Source organism: Ascaphus truei, chromosome 2 (assembly GCF_040206685.1).
Source record: "Ascaphus truei isolate aAscTru1 chromosome 2, aAscTru1.hap1, whole genome shotgun sequence".
Classification (NCBI taxonomy): Eukaryota; Metazoa; Chordata; class Amphibia; order Anura; family Ascaphidae; genus Ascaphus; species Ascaphus truei.
In genome coordinates this window covers 398225785-398247513 of record NC_134484.1, presented here as the reverse complement: position 1 = coordinate 398247513, position 21729 = coordinate 398225785, and the positions used below count along the sequence as shown (strand labels likewise).

The 21729-nt window shown below is 43.5% G+C and overlaps 1 protein-coding gene across 4 annotated transcripts in view; it reads left to right on the top strand.

Annotated features, from left to right (window-relative positions):
* Window positions 1-20037, top strand: part of SDHAF3 (succinate dehydrogenase complex assembly factor 3) — a 92605-nt gene extending 72568 nt beyond the window's left edge. For all 4 annotated transcript variants that reach the window (XM_075587288.1, XM_075587290.1, XM_075587289.1 and 1 more), the window contains one exon: window positions 19421-20037. In XM_075587288.1, coding sequence (XP_075443403.1) covers window positions 19421-19624 — 204 coding nt within the window. In that variant the 3' untranslated portion in view covers window positions 19625-20037. The remainder of the gene's footprint in view (window positions 1-19420) is intronic.
* Window positions 20038-21729: the final 1692 nt, after the last annotated feature.

The window sequence follows — 21729 nt, the reverse complement described above, 5'->3', positions numbered from 1 at the left end:
CACAAATGGATAGAAAGTGCAATTATCAAAGCATATGACAACCCATGTTTGAAAAAAAAAAAAAAAAAAAACAATCTGTTAACTCATTGCACTATCCCCTGTGCATGATAGAACTTAAAAACATAATTTGTCATTTAAAAACAATCAATCGCTACAAACTAAATCTTGACTTAAATATATAACGAAATGATAAACAAAATAACCAAAACACAACAGCACTAAAAACTTTGAAAAATCAATGAACATAAACATTTATTTTTGTATCTAATGTCTCCCTACACCTATTAGTACAAATATAACTAGAATTGAATATAACTAGATACTCTATTCATTAATATATAGATATGGGAGAAACGCATAAGAGTTCTTTCTTGCTACTTTTTATGTGCCTGTAGAACAATCTCCCTTCCTGTCTCAAAAGACAGGCTTTTCTAAGAAGCTAATCAGGCAGGTGGTGTTGGATAATTGACTACCAGCAGTTAACCACCACACTGCTGGATTAGAGGCACATTTCCTGTACAGGGATAACTCCCCTGTTACATACCTCCCCTGTTTGTGGGAAACTCGGGCTTGCCACGGCCAAAGCCCATCCTTCCACTCTCATTCTAGATATCTCTGTGACTTGAATGAGAGTGGATGGAGGAAGAGAACCCTCAGTCCCGCTGGGATCGGAGCCCTTTCTCCAGTTCATTCATGTCTCCTCCCAAAGGTGCTTGAGATCAGCACTCAGTCGCTCGAGGAGGACTTTTTCTAAGTATAGTCTTTTTGCTACGTGCGCGGTCATGAGATTTCCCTCGCGTCGGGTGCTCATTTTATTGTAGGCAGACTGTATGTCAGCAGTTGCAGAGCGTTTAAAAACAGCCCTTTCAGTTTTCCGCTCTTGAAGCTGTCTCTCTGCACTTTTTCTACTTAATGGAGTTGCTAGTTCAGCCTCTTTGGGTTTAAGTTGCAAATCCATATCCACTTCCAGAGAATGTCCCATCTTTTCAGCTTCATCAGCTAAGGATTCTTCTGGTTTTGATTCAGCACGTGTACCTTCTTTTATTGCCTGTTGGGTGGCTGAAGGTTTTGATAGTGCTTGTTTAGGTGGTTCAAATTTTGCAACCTTGTTTTTCAGACGAGCGGTATTCCCAGCTCTCACTGTACCCTTGTCTTCATGGGTTTTTGTGGCTGTGGGATACTGACGCTTAGTCAGGGTCAATACTTGTCCTTGTAGAACTGTAATCTCATCCGTGAGATATCCCTGTTTTTTGAGTGCGTCTTGCAAGTCTCTTCTCAGGGAATTTATCTGCTCCCTTTGTTTTCTCTGAGCTTGCTTCCACATTTTCACTGCATTTTGAAGCACTATGAATTTCTTTGCTCGGGCCACCGTTACTTGTTTCAGTTTCTGGACCTTCTTGTGCTCCCTTTTGTGCCGGGTCACCTGGGTTCTAAGCTTGGCCTCTAGCGATGCTTTGGTGAGGCTCAGGGTAGCCTTCAGTTTCTCATGCTGCTTTGCGGGGACATACTGGGTAATCAGATGTTACTGTAGCACTTGTATTTCTTTAACAGCCTGCAGATTGTCTTCCTGCAGAGTTCGCTGCTTCTCCTCTGCCATCTGGAGGTGCGTACGCAGACCTTGCAGTTGGTTCTGCAGTCGGTGCTCTGCTTCAAACTTCTCACCTTCCAAAAGTCTATTTATTTCTTTAAGCTCGTGCAGCTTTTCATTCTTTTCCTTGATGTCGTCTGTCAAATGAAAATTTTCTTCTTTCAGTTTTAAGTTTTCTCTTTTTAATCTAAATTTTCTCCTTTTTCAGTCTCTGTACAATTCAGGGCCTCCTTGCAGTCCTCCTTCCATTTACGCACATCTGCTTTGAGAATGACAGTCTCCTGGCGTGAGACTTCCTTCTCTAGGTTGAGGGTCTGAAGCTCCTTCTGAGAGACTTTGAAATCTGTATTATTTTGGCAATCGTTTCTTTAGAAATGTCCAGCTCCTCAGTGAGACTGTGTAGTTCCTTTCTGGAGACTTCCAGGTCTGTGCGGCAGCTGTTGGTCTCATGATGTGAGGCATCCAGTGCTCTGCGGAGTGTCTGAACCTCTTTCTGAGATACGTCCACCTCTGTCCGGACACTGTTGACCTCCTGTTGTGAGGCATTCAGCTCTACACGAAGAGTGTGAAACTCTTGCTGAAAGACCGTCATCTGCTTCAGTGCCTCCTCATACTTCCGCTTCAGCTTAGCCATCATTTTATCAGATTGGCTCTACTTTTCATCCATGGCGGAAATAGTAGCATTTGCAGTATCTAGCTCAGTCTTGAGATCGTCCAATTCTGTCCTGACCAAAGAGTAAATTGTGAGCACATCTTTCTGTAGGGGAAAGACACCTCCTGTGGCGCTGAGGAATGGTTTAATTGTGATTGTAGACAAAGTTCTTTTCTTGATGGATTCCTCAAGAGAAAAAGAGAAAACAAGCATACACACTGCAATAGTGCATTTCCCAGGGACAACTAGGATGTAGAAAGAGAGCAATTTTAATACAATAATAAAATACACTATAAAATACAATATAAAAATTGATTACACTAAAAATACAAAGATTTATACTAAAAAGAACTATCTGTGCCTTGGCATAGGAACCAGATGTCTTGAAACTTGCTCCGTTTGGTGTAAAATTGGAAACCTACTCACCAAAAGTGACTAGGACATAAGCGTAATTGAAATGGTCTTATCAGCATATGGGACCGCTTGCTGCGAGGTGAAATTGCGTCAATCCACTGAAGAGGATCTCCTTCTCTGCTCGGGTGTCTGCTTGCTGCACACTGCTTGCTGCTTTCTCCCAGAGTTCAGCCGATCAACTCCTCCTATGACGTCACCACTTGTTCTCCACAGCTACAGTGTCTCAGTGATGCCAAAAGACCTCCTACATGTTTCGAAACTCCTAATAGTGGGTTTCTTCCTCAGGGATCATCTTTCTGTAGCTTCACGTTATTTTTCTGTAGCTCTGTGTAACCATCTTTCTTTTGTTTCAATTGTTGACGGAGCATATCACAGTCATGCCTGGCATTTTTCAGGGCATCTTCAGGGCTGGTCAAGGGATCGCTTCCCTGGGATATTTGGTTAAGGGTTACTCACTGTTGGCACCGGACAGACACTTCTTTGGGGTACACGACTTCTGCCTTGGGCCCTCTGAATATTCGGTTAACCGCGGGACGAATTCTCCATTTTCTCTAGGCTGCAGGGTAACTCGGCCCCCCTTTTTCTCCACAGGTTCTGCGGACGTGTCTGTTCCTTCCACAGTAAGTGAAGAACCGCTTTTCTTTTTCTGTCTTTTTGTTTTGGATGACTCCGTCCCATCAGGAATACTGGGTTCTCCTTCTTTATTTGATACTTCAGCAGCTTCATTATATACGCCAGTCTTTTCTTGCAGTTGCTTTAGCTGACAGAAATATTGGGTGATCTGCTGCTCCCGCTCTCTCTCTTGTCGACCATATTCGTCATCATAGAGAGCGGTCTTTTCTGTTCGTGCCGAGTTCAGGCACCCCCACCATTCTTGGGGTGTTTTGTGGGTGTGACTCGGTTCGGGTTCCCCGTAAGAGATGTCTTCCTCTTTATTGGACTGAAAGGGCCACTCTTCCGTGGGGTAGGGTTCATTACAGGAACGCTGCATCTTGTCCTCCATTTTGGGGCTATCAGGTGTAGTTTTCTTCCTGACCTCAGGAGGCGCTATTGCAGCTGTTGCCACTGTATTTGCTAGAACCCCAATTGTGGTAGTCCTACAGGTGGGCATATTTTGCTTGTAGAGGTCGTGGCTCTCACAGGCATCTCTGTAGACTTTTCTTTTTCTTGGGTAAGTTTTACAATATCAGCAGTACTGTGCATGCATTCTCTCTCTTTAGGTATACTGGATATGCAGTTGCTAGGTAAAAATTTCTGTTTGCTTTACACCATTTACTTGCTAGGTGCAATCCCTCCGCTTCAGCCAAATAATGTGGTTTTCTGCTTGAGTTCAGTCTCAACTTTGGGTATTATGGCATTCACTCTTCACACTTTGGGATACGTTTTACACGGCTCAGCAATTCCTTTTTCCCCAGTAGGGCATTTTGACCCTCAGCACTTGTTTACTGAAAATTCCCCTGCTTCAGCACAGTCTTGCATCAATTTTCACACTTTTCTGCATATACTCCATTCACAACTGATAGTCCTATGCGGTGTGGCAGCCTTTACTTGCAGAATCAGTACTGCTCGCGTGTCACCATCTGTATTCACTGCTTCAGCGAAACATTTGAAAACAACAAACGCCTATCCCTTTTAAGGGCTAACTTACTTCTTGAACCCTGACTATAGCTGGAAGGAGAAACCCCTATTTCAATGACCATATTACACTTTATTTGTGATAGGCAAATAAGGTTTACCTGCTTCAGCACGGTCTCTCTCTCTCCTCTTAGAATCAGGGAAAAGAGTCCATCTGTGGTTTTGTAAGTTTTAGTGCACTGTAGATTTCCTGCCTGGGTGTGTCCCTTTAACTGGTCTCTGCTGCATGAGATCTTTGTTTCTGTTGCTCAAGCTGTTTGTAGGCAAAAAGCACAAAAAAAATTTCACAGGCAAACTCCGGGCCCCTTTTATCTTCAAGGACCACCTCTCGTCCCACTTCTGACGACCATATGTAGGAGGACGTGCATAGAGGTATGCAAGGGAGACTTGATAAGGTGAAATTAAATAAGGCTTTTATTGCGCCTGTTTCGTTAACACAGCAAAACATATGCAAATAAGCCAAACAAAAACCTATCTCCGCTTTGGAGACTATCTACACATGTAGCTCGGCCCTCTCTGACTGGGTTGGTTAGCTAAGCTATTCACCAGCCCCAAAATATAAACATATATACAGATACATAACAGTTCCAAAAGAAAGTCTTATCTGTCTCTCTGGTAGCTGTAGTGGGGAAGGCTTCTCTCTTTCCTGGGTTGCTGCCTTTTCTCAGGTTCTGTCAGCATTCAGGTTTAGATGTGTTTTCCCCTGTGTCTTGCAAGCAGCTCTGCTGTTTCTTTCTGGCAGGCTCAAGCCATCTGTCCCCATGGTCAGTCTCACACGTTTTGAGACTCAGGAACAATCTCCCTTCCTGTCTCAAAAGACAGGCTTTTCTAAGAAGCTAATCAGGCAGGTGGTGTTGGATAATTGACTACCACACTACTGGATTAGACGCACATTTCCTGCACAGGGATAACTCACCTGTTACAGTGCCATTAAAACTTTTTTGTACTAAGAAGACAGCAGTCCAGACTCCATTTTTCCTTACAAGGCAGCTGCACAGCCTCTTACACTCCAATTCTACGTTGATCTTACCTGGTAGGCAGGGCCGCTTATACATTAGGCCAACTAGGCACAGTGCCTAGGGCCTACGAACCTTTTAGGGCCTACAATATTTCACTTGAAAAAATACCTAAACAAAAAAAATCACAAAATAAGAGAAAACAGCAAATTTTAATTTAAAATGCCTTCGAAGTATCGATACCTTTTAAATATCGAAACAAAAGTATGGATGCCATATATTGCTAGTATTGAAAGAAATAAGCAAACGATGAAATTAGCATAAAAATTTGTAATAATATTGGACACACAGGCCTCGAGAAATAAGTGCCTAGGGCCTACGAAGGTCTTAAAACGGCTCTGCTGGTTGGAGCACGCCAACAGCGCTCGGGATCTCACCGTGTACTGAGTGAGTAATCCATTCATTCATTTGTACACATATCCTCTTTGCCTTTGTTATTATTGGCTATCAAGGTTTATATTCACCACTGCATGTTCATCTAAGATCTACCTTACTTACAAGTCTATTGAACAGGCGAATTAAGTGGTATCTTTCTATTGGTTGGATTCTACAACATCATATGCTTCATTGTCTACGTGGGATTTTGTTGCAACAGGTTTATCAAGCTGTCCACAAGCAAGGAAAAGGAGACATTATGTGCCTTATATTGCATGTATATGCATGGTCATCAATCTGGTTAGCATCGCTGGGGGTTTGTTCTCCCATCCATTTTTGTTTCCCCCAATTTATCTTCATTTAATTTGTAAGTCGCCTGTTTATTCTTGCAACCTAAATGCATAACCTTACATTTATCTGTATTAAACCTCATCTGCCATTTACCTGCCCACATTTCCAGTCTCTCGAAGTCCTTCTGGAGAGAAATTACATCCTGCTCTGATTCTACTATCTTACACAATTTAGTGTCATCTGCAAAGATGGAGACTTTGCTCTCGATCCCAACCTCAAGGTCATTAATAAACAAGTTAAAAAGTAGGGGTCCCAGTACCGATCCATGAGGTACTCCACTCACGAACTTAGCCCAACCTGAAAAAGTTCCATTTATGACAACCCTCTGTTGTCTATCCTTCAACCAGTTTTCAATCCAGGTGCATATATTTGTACTGAGTCCAATTTTCTTTATTTTGTACACCAACCTCTTGTTTGAAACAGTATCAAAAGGTTTTGCAAAATCTAAGTAGACCACATCAACTGCATTACCCTGGTCTGAATTCCTGCTTACCTCCTCAAATAAACAAATAAGGTTAGTTTGGCATGATCTATCCTTCATAAATCCATGCTGACTTACTAATAATTTTGTTTTCCATTAGGCATTCCTGAATATTATCCCGTATTAAACCTTCAAGTAGTTTTCCCACTATTGAAGTCAGGTTTACAGGTCTGTAATTCCCCGGTTGGAATCTAGCTCCCTTTTTAAATATAGGCACCACATCTGCTTTATGCCAATCTTGCGGTACTGAGCCTGTGGAAATGGACCCCTTGAATATTAAATGTAATGGTTTGGCTATTACTGAACTTAACTCCTTGAGAACTCTTGGATGTATGCCATCGGGACCAGGTGCCTTATTTACTTACATTTTTTCAAGCCACTTATGAACTTCTTCCTCAGTTAACCAATTGTTCATTAATATGGAGGTTGTGGCTTCCTCCTGCGGCGCTACAGAGGCAAATAATTTGTTTAATACCTCTGCTTTTTCCTTATCTCCAATAATCTGCCTACCCATCTCACACTGAAAGGGTCCTATATTTTCTTTTCTCATTTTTTTTGTTATTAAAGAACTTTTTTTAGGGTTGATCTTACTTTCTAATTCAATCCTTTTTTTATTATCCATTTTTGCTAATTTGATTGCCCTTTTGCAATTTTTGTTCCATTCCTTATAATTCTGATATGATGTCTCCGTCCCTTCTGACTTTAAAGAATCTAAACGCCTCACCTACCTGTTTATTTAGCCACATTGGATTTGACTTATTTATTTTATACTTATTACCCAAGAATATACACTAAGTGTGCTTTTCTAACAATGGTTTAAAGACTGCCCATTTATCTTCTACTTTTGTCCCTGCAGAAACATCATCCCAATGTATTACTTGTAGATTAGACCTCAGTTTATTATAATCTGCCTTTCTAAAGTTTAAGGTCTTTGTTGAACCCAAGTAATCTGTTTTTTGATAATTTATTTCAAATGAGACCATGTTATGATCACTGTTATCCAAATGTTCCAGGGCTTGAATATTTGTTATTACTTCTACATTGTTTGATATGACCAAATCCAGTATTGCCCCTCTCCTGGTTGGTTCCTCAATAATTTGGGTCATATAATTGTCTTTAAGCACCCCCAAAAACCTGTTTCCTTTTGTTGTAATGCTAATCCCATTGCCCAAGTCTATGTCTGGATAATTAAAACCACCCATTATTCAAACATGACCCAGTTTTGATGCCTTCTCCATTTACAAAAGTATTTTAGCTTCCTCAGTCTCACCGATATTTGGTGGTTTATAGCATATCCCTACAAACATTTTCTTTATACTTTTACTTCCACTGCTAATTTCTATCCACAAAGTCTGTACATTTTCATCATTCCCTGCATAAACATCGTCCCTTATATGTTTTAGACCCGGTTTAAGATTTAAACATACTCCACCTCCTCTTCTATTTGCTCAATCCTTCCGAAAAATGGAATAACCCTCTAAATTAACTGCCCAGTCATAAGTTTCATCCCACCATGTTTCGGTAATGCCTATATCATATCATACTGCTCCCTTGCAGCTATTAATTCAAGCTCCCCCATTTTATCTGTCAGACTTCTTGCATTAGCAAGCATTTCAGGTTTTTTTCAGCCTGTACTATTATCTTTTCTGCTCCTTCCTTTCTGCGCCAACTTGGTTTAGTCTTTAGAAGTTTTCTAGTATTATCTATATGTACTATAGGTGTCTCACTGCTTGTCAAACTTGCACTTGCCCCCATTCTACCTCCATAATCCCTTGTTTCCTCTTCTATTCTATTTAGTTCATTACCCTCCCCCCTCCATCCTAGTTTAAACTCTCCTCCAACCTTTTTGACATTCTTCCCCTTAGCACAGAAGATCCCTCTTCATTGAGGTGCAATCCGTCCCTAGAATATAGATGCACCTCTCAAAAGGAATCCCAGTGCTCTAAAAACCCAAAACCCTCCTTCCTACACCACGTTCTTAGCCATGCATTAACCTCCCTAATCTCTGACTGTCTCTCTGCGGTAGAGCATGGCATTGGTAGTATTTCAGAAAATACAACCTTGGAGGTCCTTGCCTTAAGCTTTTGGCCTAGATCCCTGAAATCATTTTTTAGGACCTGCCATCTTTGTCTAACTTTGTCATTGGTGCCAACATGTACCAAGACCGCCGGGTCAATCCCATCCCCTCCTTCCACCCCTCTCCACCCCCCCTGCCCCCCCAACAATCTGCCGAACCCAAGCACCCGGAAGACAACAAACTGTTCGGTTCATGCGGTCATGGCAACAGATTTCCCTATCTACCTTCCTAATAATGGAGTCCCCTACCACAACAATCTTTCTTGGTATAAGAGTATCCTGAGTCCCCTCTGGGCTGGAGGAACTATTCCCCTGGCTGCTAGAGGAATTAGTCTCCCCCAGCCTTGCCATTTTTGCCCTGACACTCACAATATCTTCACTCAATATGGCAAATCTATTGGGATGGGTCAGCTCAGAATTGACCTGTCTCTCCCTATTGCCCCTGCTTCCACTTCTAACTGTTACCCAGCTACATACCTGCTCCTCACTAACAGCTCCACTAGTCGAAGCAAGGGCCTGCTCAGTGAGCTCTAAACCCCTTTCAAGATTGCCAATGTCCCTCAATATTGCAAGTTGCCTCTTCAGATCAGCAATCTCTGACTTTAAAGAGATCACCCACTCACACTTCTCAGAGCTGTATGCTCCTTGGAACAGCTGCTCCAAGTGCACATAGATATGGCAAGATGTGCATTGAGTGGCATTTTCAATCCTGCTCATTATAGCAACTATGAAGTTTATAAGTATTAACAATAACTGTACTTCAATATACTATACCTTGTTTAACCGCTTCCTTGTTCAAACTGCTTCTGGATCTAACTGCACACTTCAAACAACCAGCACTTAAATCAACCACACAGATCAGTATACACAATCTCAAAATTCATTAGAAGCCTCTGTTTAAATAGGGACACCCACCAGGTGTGTTAGGTTAGTAATCAACTAACCACACCCACTGCAGGTGTGTTAGGTTAGCAATTTACTAACCACACCCACTCTGCCTCAGGCAGGAGAAAGGGGAAAAATTACCACACACTTTAAAAATAAATTAACCCACCTCACACTCCCCAAACTCAACCACCCCTGCTAGTATACACTAGTATACACAGCACTTCCCTTTCCTTCTGGATCTAACTGCACACTTCAAACAACCAGTTAGATATATGCATTAGGTAGCAACAGTAAGCAGGATACTTACAAATGTAATGGAACAACATGTCAATCTTTAATTAGAAGGCTTTTGGAATGGTTGTGTATATTAGGTTTTGTAATGGTGCAATTGTGCTTAGTCTTGGAAGCAATTAATTAGATGCTAGGGCACTAAATGGGGCAGCTATCAGAGAGCACACTGCATATTTTGCTCTGTGTACAGTGGCGGCCGGGCTGACTCTCATGCGGGGGCAGCCGCAGTGCCCCCGCAGATTAAAAATAGCGCGGGCAGCGCGCGGGCGGTCTTCGGCCGAAACCGGCCAGTTTTCCCGCGCCTCGGGCGCTTTCAATAGTAAGCGCCATTAGCGCTTATCTATTGAAGCGGCCGCCGCGCGGGAAACTCCATTTTTAAACGGAGAGCAGACCCGCAGCTAGCCCGCCATGCTCCCGGCCAGCTCCCGGCAAGCTTTAGAATGAGCTTAGCCGGGACAGTAAATCAAGTCAGACCTTACCTTGAATATAGAGAACAGTTTAGGGCTTTTTATATAATAAAAAAGACATTATTCAACTGGAGAAAGTGTGGATGGAAGGTCGGATTTGTGAAGAAAGACCATCCATGAAGGATTGTTAGAATTAAAAAAATTTTTTATAGAAAAGGAGGTATGTCTAAGAGGGGATGAAAGTACTAGTTACTAATAATATATTCAAGATCAATACAGATAACTTGCAAGGGAGCTGTACTGTTACCATTAGGTTTTCCACTGAGATTAGCACAAAGAAAACTACTAAATAGTAAGGGCTGTGAAAATAACTACCTGCTGAGATACTGCAAAACTATGTTGAAGACAACACAGGATATATAGTATTTTATAAGAAGTACACGTGTATGCTGATTCAGATTATAATATATGCAGAGGAGGAATCGGGAAGGAATATTTTTCCCCTTTCAAACTAGAATTGGCATTAGGTTATTTTTTTTTTTTTTTTTCAACTTTTTATTTTCTTCCTTTTTCAAGCATACAGCAGTGTGAAGACATTTTTTGACCCGTGTTAGCTGAAGCTGCCACATTTACTTACTCATACAGATACAAATTGAACGTAGACTCGGGGGGGGGGGGAGGAGAGTGACACACTAGGGGAGACACATGTGGGAGGGGGGGGGGGGTAACACAGAAGGGGGGCAGAGGTGGGGTAGGGGGGGTGGGTAGGGGGATTGACCCTTATTCCACATCTTCTGGCATCTCGTAGGGCCGTTCGGCTCGTACTGTGCAACCCTGTGTTGGGCGTTTCCATCCACGTCAACTCTATGTTTTGTATATGGGGCTCTTACCTACTGCACTAGCTTCTGGTATGCGTTAAAGGCAAACTCACCTTCCACTATTACAGCCAAATGGTGGCATTGCTCACCCCTACAATGTCAGTCTGTGCCAGCCAGGGGAACCAGACTTTTTGAAAATTTGAGCCAGTGTCATTGACCAAACTTGTCAATTTCTCCATCTGGCAGACGAACCAAATTCTGTTCCAAATCTTTTCTAACGATGGGGTTGTATTTTGCTTCCACAATGCTGCCGTCTCACACCTCACCGCTGTCGCAAAATGAGCGACCAATTTGTTTCCTGCTCTCGACAGGCCCTTTTTATTTAGGAGAAATAACCAAGGATCTAGAGGAATTTCGAGGCCCAAGATCCTCTCCAGCCAACTCTGAACCTGTTCCCATGTTGGGCGCAGTCAAGGGCAAGACCACAGCATGTGCAGCAGGTCTCTGGGCTCTCCACATTGTCTAGGGCACAAGGGGGAGTAACCCGTGACAAATTTCAATAACCTAACTGGAGTGAGATACCACCTCATTAACACCTTATATGAGTTCTCCTTCAACGTCGTACAAATCGAGGTTTTTGCTGTCGCCTCAAGTATGTCTGTCCAGTCCTCGTCCTCCAATGTCTTCCCCAAGTCCCTCTCCCATTGGGTCATGTAGTCAAGACGTGGCTTGGGTCCAACCCCAGGATCGATTACTTCTCTATACAGTCTAGATTTAAGTCCCGAAGTGTTGTGCCCACGTGCACAGAGCGATTCGAAATTCGTCACTTTAGGACGGTTCTTGTATTTGGTGTAAAATGCCCGGATCTGGAGATATCTAAAAAATTCTGTGTTGGGGATGCCTTTGTCGGCCTGAATTTGCGTGAATGTTTGAATAGTGCTTATGCCTTCCAGATCCCTCAGCCTCCCGTACCCTCTCTGCTTCCAGAGTATAAAGTGTCCCTCGTCCAGCCCCGGAGCAAAATCAGGGTTGCCGAATAGTGGTGTCATCAGCGAGTTCCGCTTGGTTAAGGCACATTTAAATTTGGTGGCCTCCCAAACCGAGAGTGAGGTAGTCATTGAGGAGAGCGGTCTCGAGATTTTCTTTAGTCTAAGTTTTGGATTCCAAATCAGGTTCTGAATGTCCAATGGGGCACACAGCTCACTCTCCAGCTCCACCCATCTACGCCGTTTTGGATCTGTGTGCCATTGGATAATTTGGCTCAATTGTGCCGCTCTATAATACGAGAACAAGCAAGGTACCGCCAGTCTGCCTGCTGTTTTGGGTTTTATCAGTGTTGTTGCTGGTATCCTAGCTTTCTTGTTGTTCCAGATAAATTTGAAGATCTGGGCCTGTAAGTCCCTTATGTCCGCTCTATCTATGGGTATGGGGAGTGTCTGAAAAAGGTATAAGAGTCTGGGCAGAAAATTCTTCCAATCCCGGAGATACCGTATGTCGTCCATTCCTTCAGCTCCCTTCTCAAAGATTGTAAGAGTTTGGGGTAGTTTGCTTTATATAATAATTTAACCTCCTTTGTGAGATTCACTCCCAGATATTTAATCATCTTGGGTTGCCAATTTAGATTGAAGTTAATCTCTATTAGTTTTTCGGTAGTTTTAGGGAGGTTCAGGTTCAGCGCCTCCGATTTTGTTTGATTAATCTTGAACACTGAGACCGAATTGAATTTATCCAGGAGGTCAAAAAGGTTGGGTAGGGAGACCAGGGGCTTTGACAATGTCAGGATAACATCGTCTCCGTATAACGCGGTTTTGTACTCCTGAGATTGGATTTGGATTCCTGTGATGTCTTTATTACTGCGAATATGGTTTGCTAGTGGTTCCATGCATAGGGCGAACAACAGAGGCGAAAGTGGGCAGCCCTGTCTTGTACCACTTTTAATTTGCAGCGAGTCTGACGGGTACCCCTGATGGATTACCCGCGCTGTTGGATTAGTGTACAGCGCTTTGATTGCCCATGCTACCGTGTCCCCCATTCCAAATGCTGCAAGCGTGGCATCCAGGTAGGGCCAATCAATTCTGTCAAAGGCTTTTTCTGCGTCTAAGCTTACAATTATTCCCGGGATCTTGCTGGCATTTATATAGTCTATAGTATCAATTATCCTTCTAGTGTTATCGGCTGCTTGCCTACCTGCGATGAAGCCAACTTGATCTGGGTGAATCAGCCTAGCCAGAATTGAACTCAATCTATTGGCCAGTAATTTGGAGTAAATTTTAATATCTGAGTTAATCAAAGATATCGGCCGATAGCTTGGACAATTGGTGGAATCTTTGCCCTGCTTATGAATCACTGAGATGGACGCCTGCAACATCATGTCTGAGAAGGAGCCCCCTGTTAGAATATGGTTGAACATCCTCAGTAAGTGCAGGGACAGGATTCCTATATATTTTTTATAGTACAAGTTAGAAAATCCATCGGGGCCTGGAGCTTTTGCAGGTTTAAGGTTAGCAACTACTTCTTGTAGTTCCTCCGCTGTAAACTCCGTTCCAAGGAACTCCCGCTCCAACCTTGTTAATTTTGGTAGTTCTGCTTTTTCTAAAAATTCGCCTAAAGCCTTACTTGTTTTAGCGTTGTGTCTTACCTTCTGGCCATCGTATAACCCAGCGTAGTAATCTCTAAACTCCTCGATTATGTGCTTCGGATTGGCTGTTAACTCTCCCGTTCTAGTCTTAATCGCATGGATTGTGTAGTTGTGTTGTTTATTGCGAATTTTCCTAGCTAACATGGTATCTGGCTTGTTCGATTTTTCAAAAAATTTCCTCTTTGTCCAACTCAGTGCTTTCTCAGCCTTGGAAGTGAGGAGGAGGTTAAGTTCTATTCTCATGTCCTTCAACTCCTTCAATGTGTCGGCTCTGCCAGATTGGGTATGCTGGATAGAGAGCTCATGGAGCCTCTCCCTTAGTAGCTTTGTTTTAGCTTCCCTTGCCTTTTTCTTACCCGCTGCTATATTAATCAGGACCCCTCGCATAGTGGCCTTGTGAGCCTCCCACAAGGTGATGTGGGACTCCACACTGCCGGTGTTAGTTTTAAAGAATTGTGAGATCTCATCTTTAACTTGTTGCGCTGTCTCTGGGATCTTGAGTAAAGACTCATTTAGTTTCCAATTTGCTCCCGGGCTGGCCAGTTTGATCTGGGAGCACCTCAGCACAATTAGTGCGTGATCTGACCATGAAATATCATGGATTCCTGAGTAGGTGATCTGGGGGACCAATCTAGCTGACACCAAAAAATAATCGATCCTGCTGTAGCTGTCGTGTGGGTTTGAGTAGAATGTGTAACTCAGCTCCCCAGGGTGTTGTTCCCTCCAAATGTCCACCAGTTGATTCTCTCTGATCCCCTGTCGGAGTGCTGTGACCCCCTCTGCTCTGTCTCTATGTTTCGTCTGTGTTCTGTCCATGTGCGGGTCTAGTCGTTTATTAAGGTCCCCTGCGAGCACTGTGCTGCCCTCTGCGACCCTATTTAGGAGTGCAAAGAAAGATCGAAAGAACTGTGGGTCATTCTCGCATGGGGCATAGACCGAGGCCAAGGTCAGACTACTATTTTGTATTGTCCCCATCAGAATAAGATATCTGCCCTCCACATCTCTTTTAATTTTATCTATTTTGAATGGGAAACTATTATGTAGAAGTATAGCTACCCCTTTTTTTTTCTCTCTTGCTGATGCTAGATAAAACTGTCGGTACTGGGCATCTAAAAACCTGGGGTTGTGTCTGGCTCTAAAGTGGGTTTCCTGCAGAAACAAAACATCTATCTTTTTTTTCTTGTATTCAGAAAAGGCAACTCTCCGCTTCTGCGGGCTGTTAAAGCCTTTCACATTTTGAGATAACCAGTTTACAGACATTGTGGTATGTGGATAGATCTGCTTACCCCATTCTGTGCACTGGTACGGGTGACCTTGCCGGTCGGTGGCTGAGTTGCCGCTAGGACGCGTAGCTCCAGTCGATCCAATGATCGGTCCATGTGGGGGGTCGGGATAGGGGGGGGGGGACACTCACAAATACATACCAGGGAGACAGCACAACATGTAGTATAGACATCATCATAAACAGCATAAACAACAACTGTTTTGAGCTCTTGCTAGACCTTGCAGGTCTGAGCTCATGCGCCCGGGGACTCCGTGCCCTTGCATCCAACGCACAGCTCCTCCATGCAAGGCTCCATTTCTGTAGGAGGTCCACATTCCCCGGGACTTTTCCCACTGACCTCGATGTTCCCTTATCAGTGTTGTCTAGGCCCATGCCTACTGCCAGGAGAGCGGGGCTGCCGCCCAACCCCCTGCGCTATGGATAATTATAGTGATCAAAACTAAATACTGCTATTATGTATGCAATTGCGTAGTCCTTACACCCAGCTATCCTGGAAAACCCTATTTTGTAACTTTATGCCCTATACCCAAACTTGTAACCTTGTGTGGGATAACTAACCTGCTGCGCTAACCATTTGTAATTCTGTTTGACTATGTATCCTCCTTTGTTATATTTTTGTTTCTCATTTTTGCTTTCTTCCCCCCCCCCCCATTCTCCCCTCCTTGTTATCGTTAACCTTCCTGTGTTCCCCCTGATCCCTTACTCTTCCTCCCCCTTCTACTTGCACCTCGCCTTACCCTCCCTCCCCTCGTACGCCCCCCCCCCTCTTCCTTTCCCTCTCTACCCTCTGCTATCCCCTCTTACCGTTTCCCTCCCCTCCCTCATTCTCCTCTTCCCCCCTCATTCCTATCTCCCCCCGCACCTCTATCCATTCTCCGCCCGCTAGTTATGGTACCTGGTGCTCTGTGCCGTATCTTTGTCTGAGCCTTGTACCTCCCCCCTCCGTTCAGTTCTCCTGGGTCGCCCCCACCCAATCGTCCACTTGCTGCCCCCCTCCCCTGTTTCGAGAGGTCAGGTCTCTCGGCAGAGGAATTCACGTACCTCTGCCTCGAGACTTCAACGTTCCCCCTCTCCACTTCCTGGTTGAGCTGCCGGTTACGTCATTTCCGGGCGCCCGGCCCCTGACTCTGACATCAGATCCTCTTGTCCTCGGATCGGGTAAGTGGGACCTCCCTCTTCCTCCTCTCCTCCCGTGGCTCCTCCTCTGCATCCTCCCTTACCGCCCACTTGTCTCCGCAGCATTCCATTCGCGCCTTTTGCAGAGGCGCCATGTTAGCCCGCGCAGAGTCCCCGCTTCTTCTTCGGCACCACGATGTCTCCTCAGGCAGGTCCAAGAGTCTCCATCTTTTGTCCATTGTCTCTGGATTTAAACCAGGCATTTTTTTGTTTTCCCTGGAGTTCCTGTAGTGGTAAATTTTCCTGGAGACAGCGCAGCAAACAACTTTAAACTGTGGTAACAGGATTTAATCATGAACTTTTTCCTGCACCCAGTACCTGTGGCATCCCAGGGGGCAACGTGCTGCCCGACCAGCCAGGAGCGCCGGGAGTACAACTGGGGGGCATTAACCAAGCAGATTCTCCATCCAGGACTCGGGGTTTATTTTTATTTTTGGCTTTCTTGTTCTCGGCCGCCCTGTTCACTCTTGTCCAGGTTGTCTCTGCTGACGGGCGCTGCTCTGTTTGCGGCGGAAGCGTGTCCTTTACTCCTAAGGTTTTTAGGAGCGCTGCCCCTTCTTCCAGATGCCGCAGGCTGTGAGCCTTACCATCTTTAATAACGAGGAGTCCAAAGGGGAAGACCCATCTGTAACGTATGCCCCTATCCCTCAGCACCTTTGTTAGGGGTTGTAGGGAACGTCTTTTATTGAGTGTAGTGGGGGATATGTCTTGGTAGACTGACAGTCTCACTCCATCGAATTGAAGTGTAGGGGATGCCCTGGTGATTTTGCATATCTAAACTTTTATTTTAAAGTAGTGTATGCGCATGATGACATCCCATGGGGGGTTGTTGGGAAGAGGCTTCGCCCGCAAGGCACGGTGGCATCTGTCCAGCTGGAGCTCTGAAGGGGATTTATCAGGCAGCAGGGACTCCATCCACCTCCCCACGAAGTCCTCAACGTCAGGACCTCCTCAGGTATGCCTCTCAGCCGTATATTATTTCTTCTGTCCCGATTTTCTCCATCCTCCTTCTTCTCTTCTAGTTCCAACAACCTTTGTTTTATTTGGGTTCATTCTTGCCCTGTGTGCTGGTGACACTCCATAGAGATGTCCATCTGCTGCTCCAAATTGTGGGTGCGTTCTCCTATCCCCTCTATATCTTTGCGCAGCCCATCCATTTCACTACGGAAAAAGTCTTTTATTTCTTTTAAAAATGTTGTCATGTCCTTCCGTAGGACAGGCTGCATCTCCGCTTCTTCCTCTGGGTCTCCCCTTTCTTGCGTGGAGTCCGTATCGGAGCTCCCGCCCGCTGACATGGCCGTCTCGTCCCTGTTCTTTGCCTGCTCAGTATGCCAGAAGTAGGATCTCAGGTCTAGGGATTTTCGCTTTGTGCTTTTTGTGGTGGCCCGGGTTATTGGCATAGCCGCCGCTTCAGCGCTTCGTAGGGTGTATTTTGCGCCGTGTTAAAACGGGTGTTTATGGTATTTATTTATTTAATTGCGCCGGGGACTGGCGGAGCCTTCAAATTAAGCCGCCATCTCCTGATCCGTCGCGCATGCGCCTCGGCATTAGGTTATTTTGTTTGCCCTCACATGATCTATTAAAAGTAGGGTATCAGCATATCCTCTTTATCAACAGGTGGAATTTTAGAGCAATACAGTACTGTATATCATTTATTTTTTTTCAACCTGTAACCACAAAGTTGCTACGGGGTCTATGTATCAAGGCAATAGTGCAGATATTGTGAGACAAAAAAACTGCACAAGATGCATCCAAGAAATAAATCCTATTTATTTCAATGCGACGTATTTGTTGCATACGGTGCAGTTATTTTACCCCAGAATTGCTCCACTTTTTCCCTGGTACATAAGCTCCTATGAAACTCGTAGACTACTAAGAAAAAAACTGATTCTGTATGGTTTTTACTCTCATGAAATATTGTAATGTTAGCACTGCCCACTCACACATGTGGGATGTAAAGCTCAAGTGAACTGCAGGTGATTAGACCTTTTAGACAATGTGCCTGTAGTTTCTAGAATTCAACAGTGATTAAGTACCTATTTTAATTGTAAGTTTTTAAGTGATTTATTAGACTGCTGGAGGGGGCAATCGATCACTTTTTTTTTTTTTTTTTTTAGCAAGCGGGCTTCCCAAAGGTTTCGCAGCGCAGGTCAAAATGCTTCAGTAAATAAGTGGGTCTGAAGTGATTGCTTGAAAGCTTGTAAAGTAGGGGCTTTCCTGATTGAGAGGTTGTTTCAAAGTTTGGCCTTTCAGCTGAGAAGGCTCTTTTCCCGATATCAGTGGAATTGAATTGAGGCAGTGTGTTGCTGGTTGATCTGAGTAGTCTTGTTTACTGATATGGTGTAATGCGATCTGTGATGTATGTTGGAGCTAGGCCATGAGTGGCCTTATAGAATGTAGAGTGGACGTTAAACTTCACTGACTGCCAACTAGATGGTACATTTTCTCAGGACTCTACGGCTGTGTTTGTGTCTGCATCGCTGTCTGATAGTTCTAACTGCGGTACTCTAACTTTTTTGCAAATAATTGATCTGGTTGTGTGGCAAGATAATATAGGGAGAGTGAGTTTCCATAGTCAAAACTGGATGTGACAATGGATTGGTGACCTTCTGCATGTTTTGTTCCCCAATGAGAGGCTCGAGTCTCTTGGAGTGGTACCCTTTAGCATGTTATACTATTTTAAGTAAAGGTAGAAAGTTGGTGAGTCACATTTCTCAGTAATATACTGTGTATATTTTTTTTTTCCTTCGGGGCTACATATACAGTACTTACTGTACTGTACATTATCATAGAACAGGAATATGGAGTGGGTCAAGCCAGTCAAATATATTTTATCTTCCTATTTTGACCTAATTCTGATAATTTCTTCTGGTGATTTTAGGTTTTCCGCAAGAGGATTTAAAGCAGCTTAAACATGCACAAAATAGTGTTGTGGTATGGTGAAATTTTTTACTTCTGTGCATACCCAAACAGTTTTGTTTTAATATAAGAAGGCTCAACACAAACTATTTCCAAGAGACCAACGTACAAAGAGGCGCTAAAATGGGACCTACAGAATGCTATGAAAAGACTACTGGTGACATCGGCCTGACATTGTTTTTTCCAAATTTGACCAAAAGAAAATTAAGCTCTCCGCAAAACTGCCATCTTGTTCGGGTGAGGGAGGGGATGAATTGAGGGACACAGGAAAGACAAGTGTAATATGTACATTAACCTTGTGTACCTTTTTGTACTTAATTTAAAGCAAAATACTGGTAGTTGAAAATAGAAATAAATGTCACCGAAAACGTAGCTTCTTATTCATTTCCACTATCTTGTTTCTTTTTCAGGCATATTCCACAGTTTTATGGAAACAAGCTAAGGCGGGTGTGAGAATTCCGGGTGTGAAAGGAAACTTTGGAACTGTGCTGTCGGAAGACAAACTTAATTCTCTTCGTGAAGAGCAGATTGGACAATTACATGAACTGATGCAAGAAACTAGTAAACCTAAAACGCAATTTGATGTGGTGGAAGATAACGGGCAGAAGAGCTAGATTGTCAAAACCTTATTTTTTTTCCTTGTGTATTTCAGCCATAAACACCTGGATTTAAATCATTGATGGAAATACTTTGTGCACAAAATTAGTTTATTGCAGTGAAAGTAAAATTTAAAATAGTAGCTGACACTATTATAACTCAAGTATTGACCATTTTAAAGCAAAGACAACAGACTCGTAGTAAAAAGAAAGCAAAACATTTATATTTTTCAGTATGCAGATGGGTTATCTGCTTTTTAACAATGTATTTTGTGGTGCTGTGGTTGTTAATTATAGAATCATTTTACTTTCAATTGTGTTTCACTTTCTTTTTTTGTTGGACCTCAAGAGATAGTAAACGGGGAGCATGGTATTCCTGAATCTTCATTTCAATGGTAATAAAATCCAACAAGGAATTCTGAACTACAGTACACAGTGGTTAAGTTCTATGTGTGAACTACATTCAATCTTCAGCTCATACTGTATATACTGTACAACTGTCACAGCAGTAACAGCTAAGATCAGAGTTAAACTAGCCCCATGCTTGCCAGCAATGCATTCAACTGTGCATTCAACTTGGCCACTGTCTTGGGTCTATTACGCTTTGTCTTGATTAGAAGAATGTTTTGTATATGGAAGTGAGGGAACTAATTGTTAAAAACTTGGAATTACATATTTTAACAATTTTTTTTTATTAAAAAGATACTTTAAAAAAAAAAATCAAATAAAAATATCACTTGTAATCATATTCACGTGTCAGACAGGTCTGCAAAACTGCTTTTCACCATTATCTCCTGGCATACTGTACAATGTTTCCACTGCAGCTAGGGATTCTGGGAAATTACATGCAAAAGAGCTCCACCGTTTGCTTCAAATCCATTTTAACATGGACTCCAATTAGCAGATTTACAGCACAGCCTGGGTTAAAGAAGTGCATAGCCAGTAAACCTACTCACAGACAGTTATTTCAACCTTTCGGGACTCATCAGTGTGAGATACTGGCTATGCAATGTGAAACTGGGATAGGTTTCAACCACACATTAAATAAGTTAAATAATTAAATCAACAGTTTTATTTTCAACAGGACCTTTACTAAGACAAACAGACCAGCAGAACAATAAACTCTCAACCTGTGAAAACGGAGAGTAAGGCTACGGCCTTAGTGCCTGCACTGCACGCGCGCCTGCGAGGCTGGCAGCCGAGCACCCCGGTTTGCAGAGAGCTGCAGGGGGAAAGACAGGGGGGGCGTGATGGGGGCGCAGCCATGACGTCACCCTGCAGGTTTGCCCTCATTGGCTGAACCGTGGGGGGCGTGGCCTAGTGCTCCGTTGCGACCCCTGCTCTCAATTTTCTTGAGAGCAGGAGTTTCTGTCGCCGCAGCACGGCGGCCAACCCTCGCAGCGGGCCCGGCCTCATTGTGGGGCGGCTCTTGTGTGGCGGACGCTGCAGTAGCCAGCGGGAACCTGGCCTATGCCAATTGGTGTGAGGAAACACCATTTGATGTACATAAGTGTGGAAACAAATACATAGCAAAGAAAATATATAAAATAAGGTTATACTGTAAGTAAAACAAAAGGTGGCATGGAGAAAGAAACAGAAGTATATGTAATTACTATAAATAAAAAAAAGTATAAATCAACCACAATGAATTGAAAAATGATAACAAAATAACAAAAGTAGAAGGAAAGAAACTAAAAATGGAACGGGCATGGTATTGCATATAGAGATCTGCATTGTTCATATTATGATAAAGCAGAATGGTGAGCTTGGCCACTGTTCATGCTCACACACTCCTTTTTTTGTATTGTTCCTTTAAAAGCCCAATCATTTTGTTTTTAAGATATATTTATAAAATGGTTTATTGATTTGTCAGAATGTGATCAGCTTACAAGACTAGATTCCACATTACCGTATGTAACGGGTTTTGTGAACCGGCCTGACCCACCCAATCTCACATTGGCCCCTGAGGTCTAACCAGTCCCCATTACAGTGTAGTAGTGTCTGGTGGTGCACCTGTTGGCTACAGGACTCCTGAGTCTCCCGCATGATGGTGTATGGGGAGGACCCGTCCAGACAGGCAGCTGAGGTAGTGTGCTTGAGTCCTACCTAGGTCCAGTGCAGCG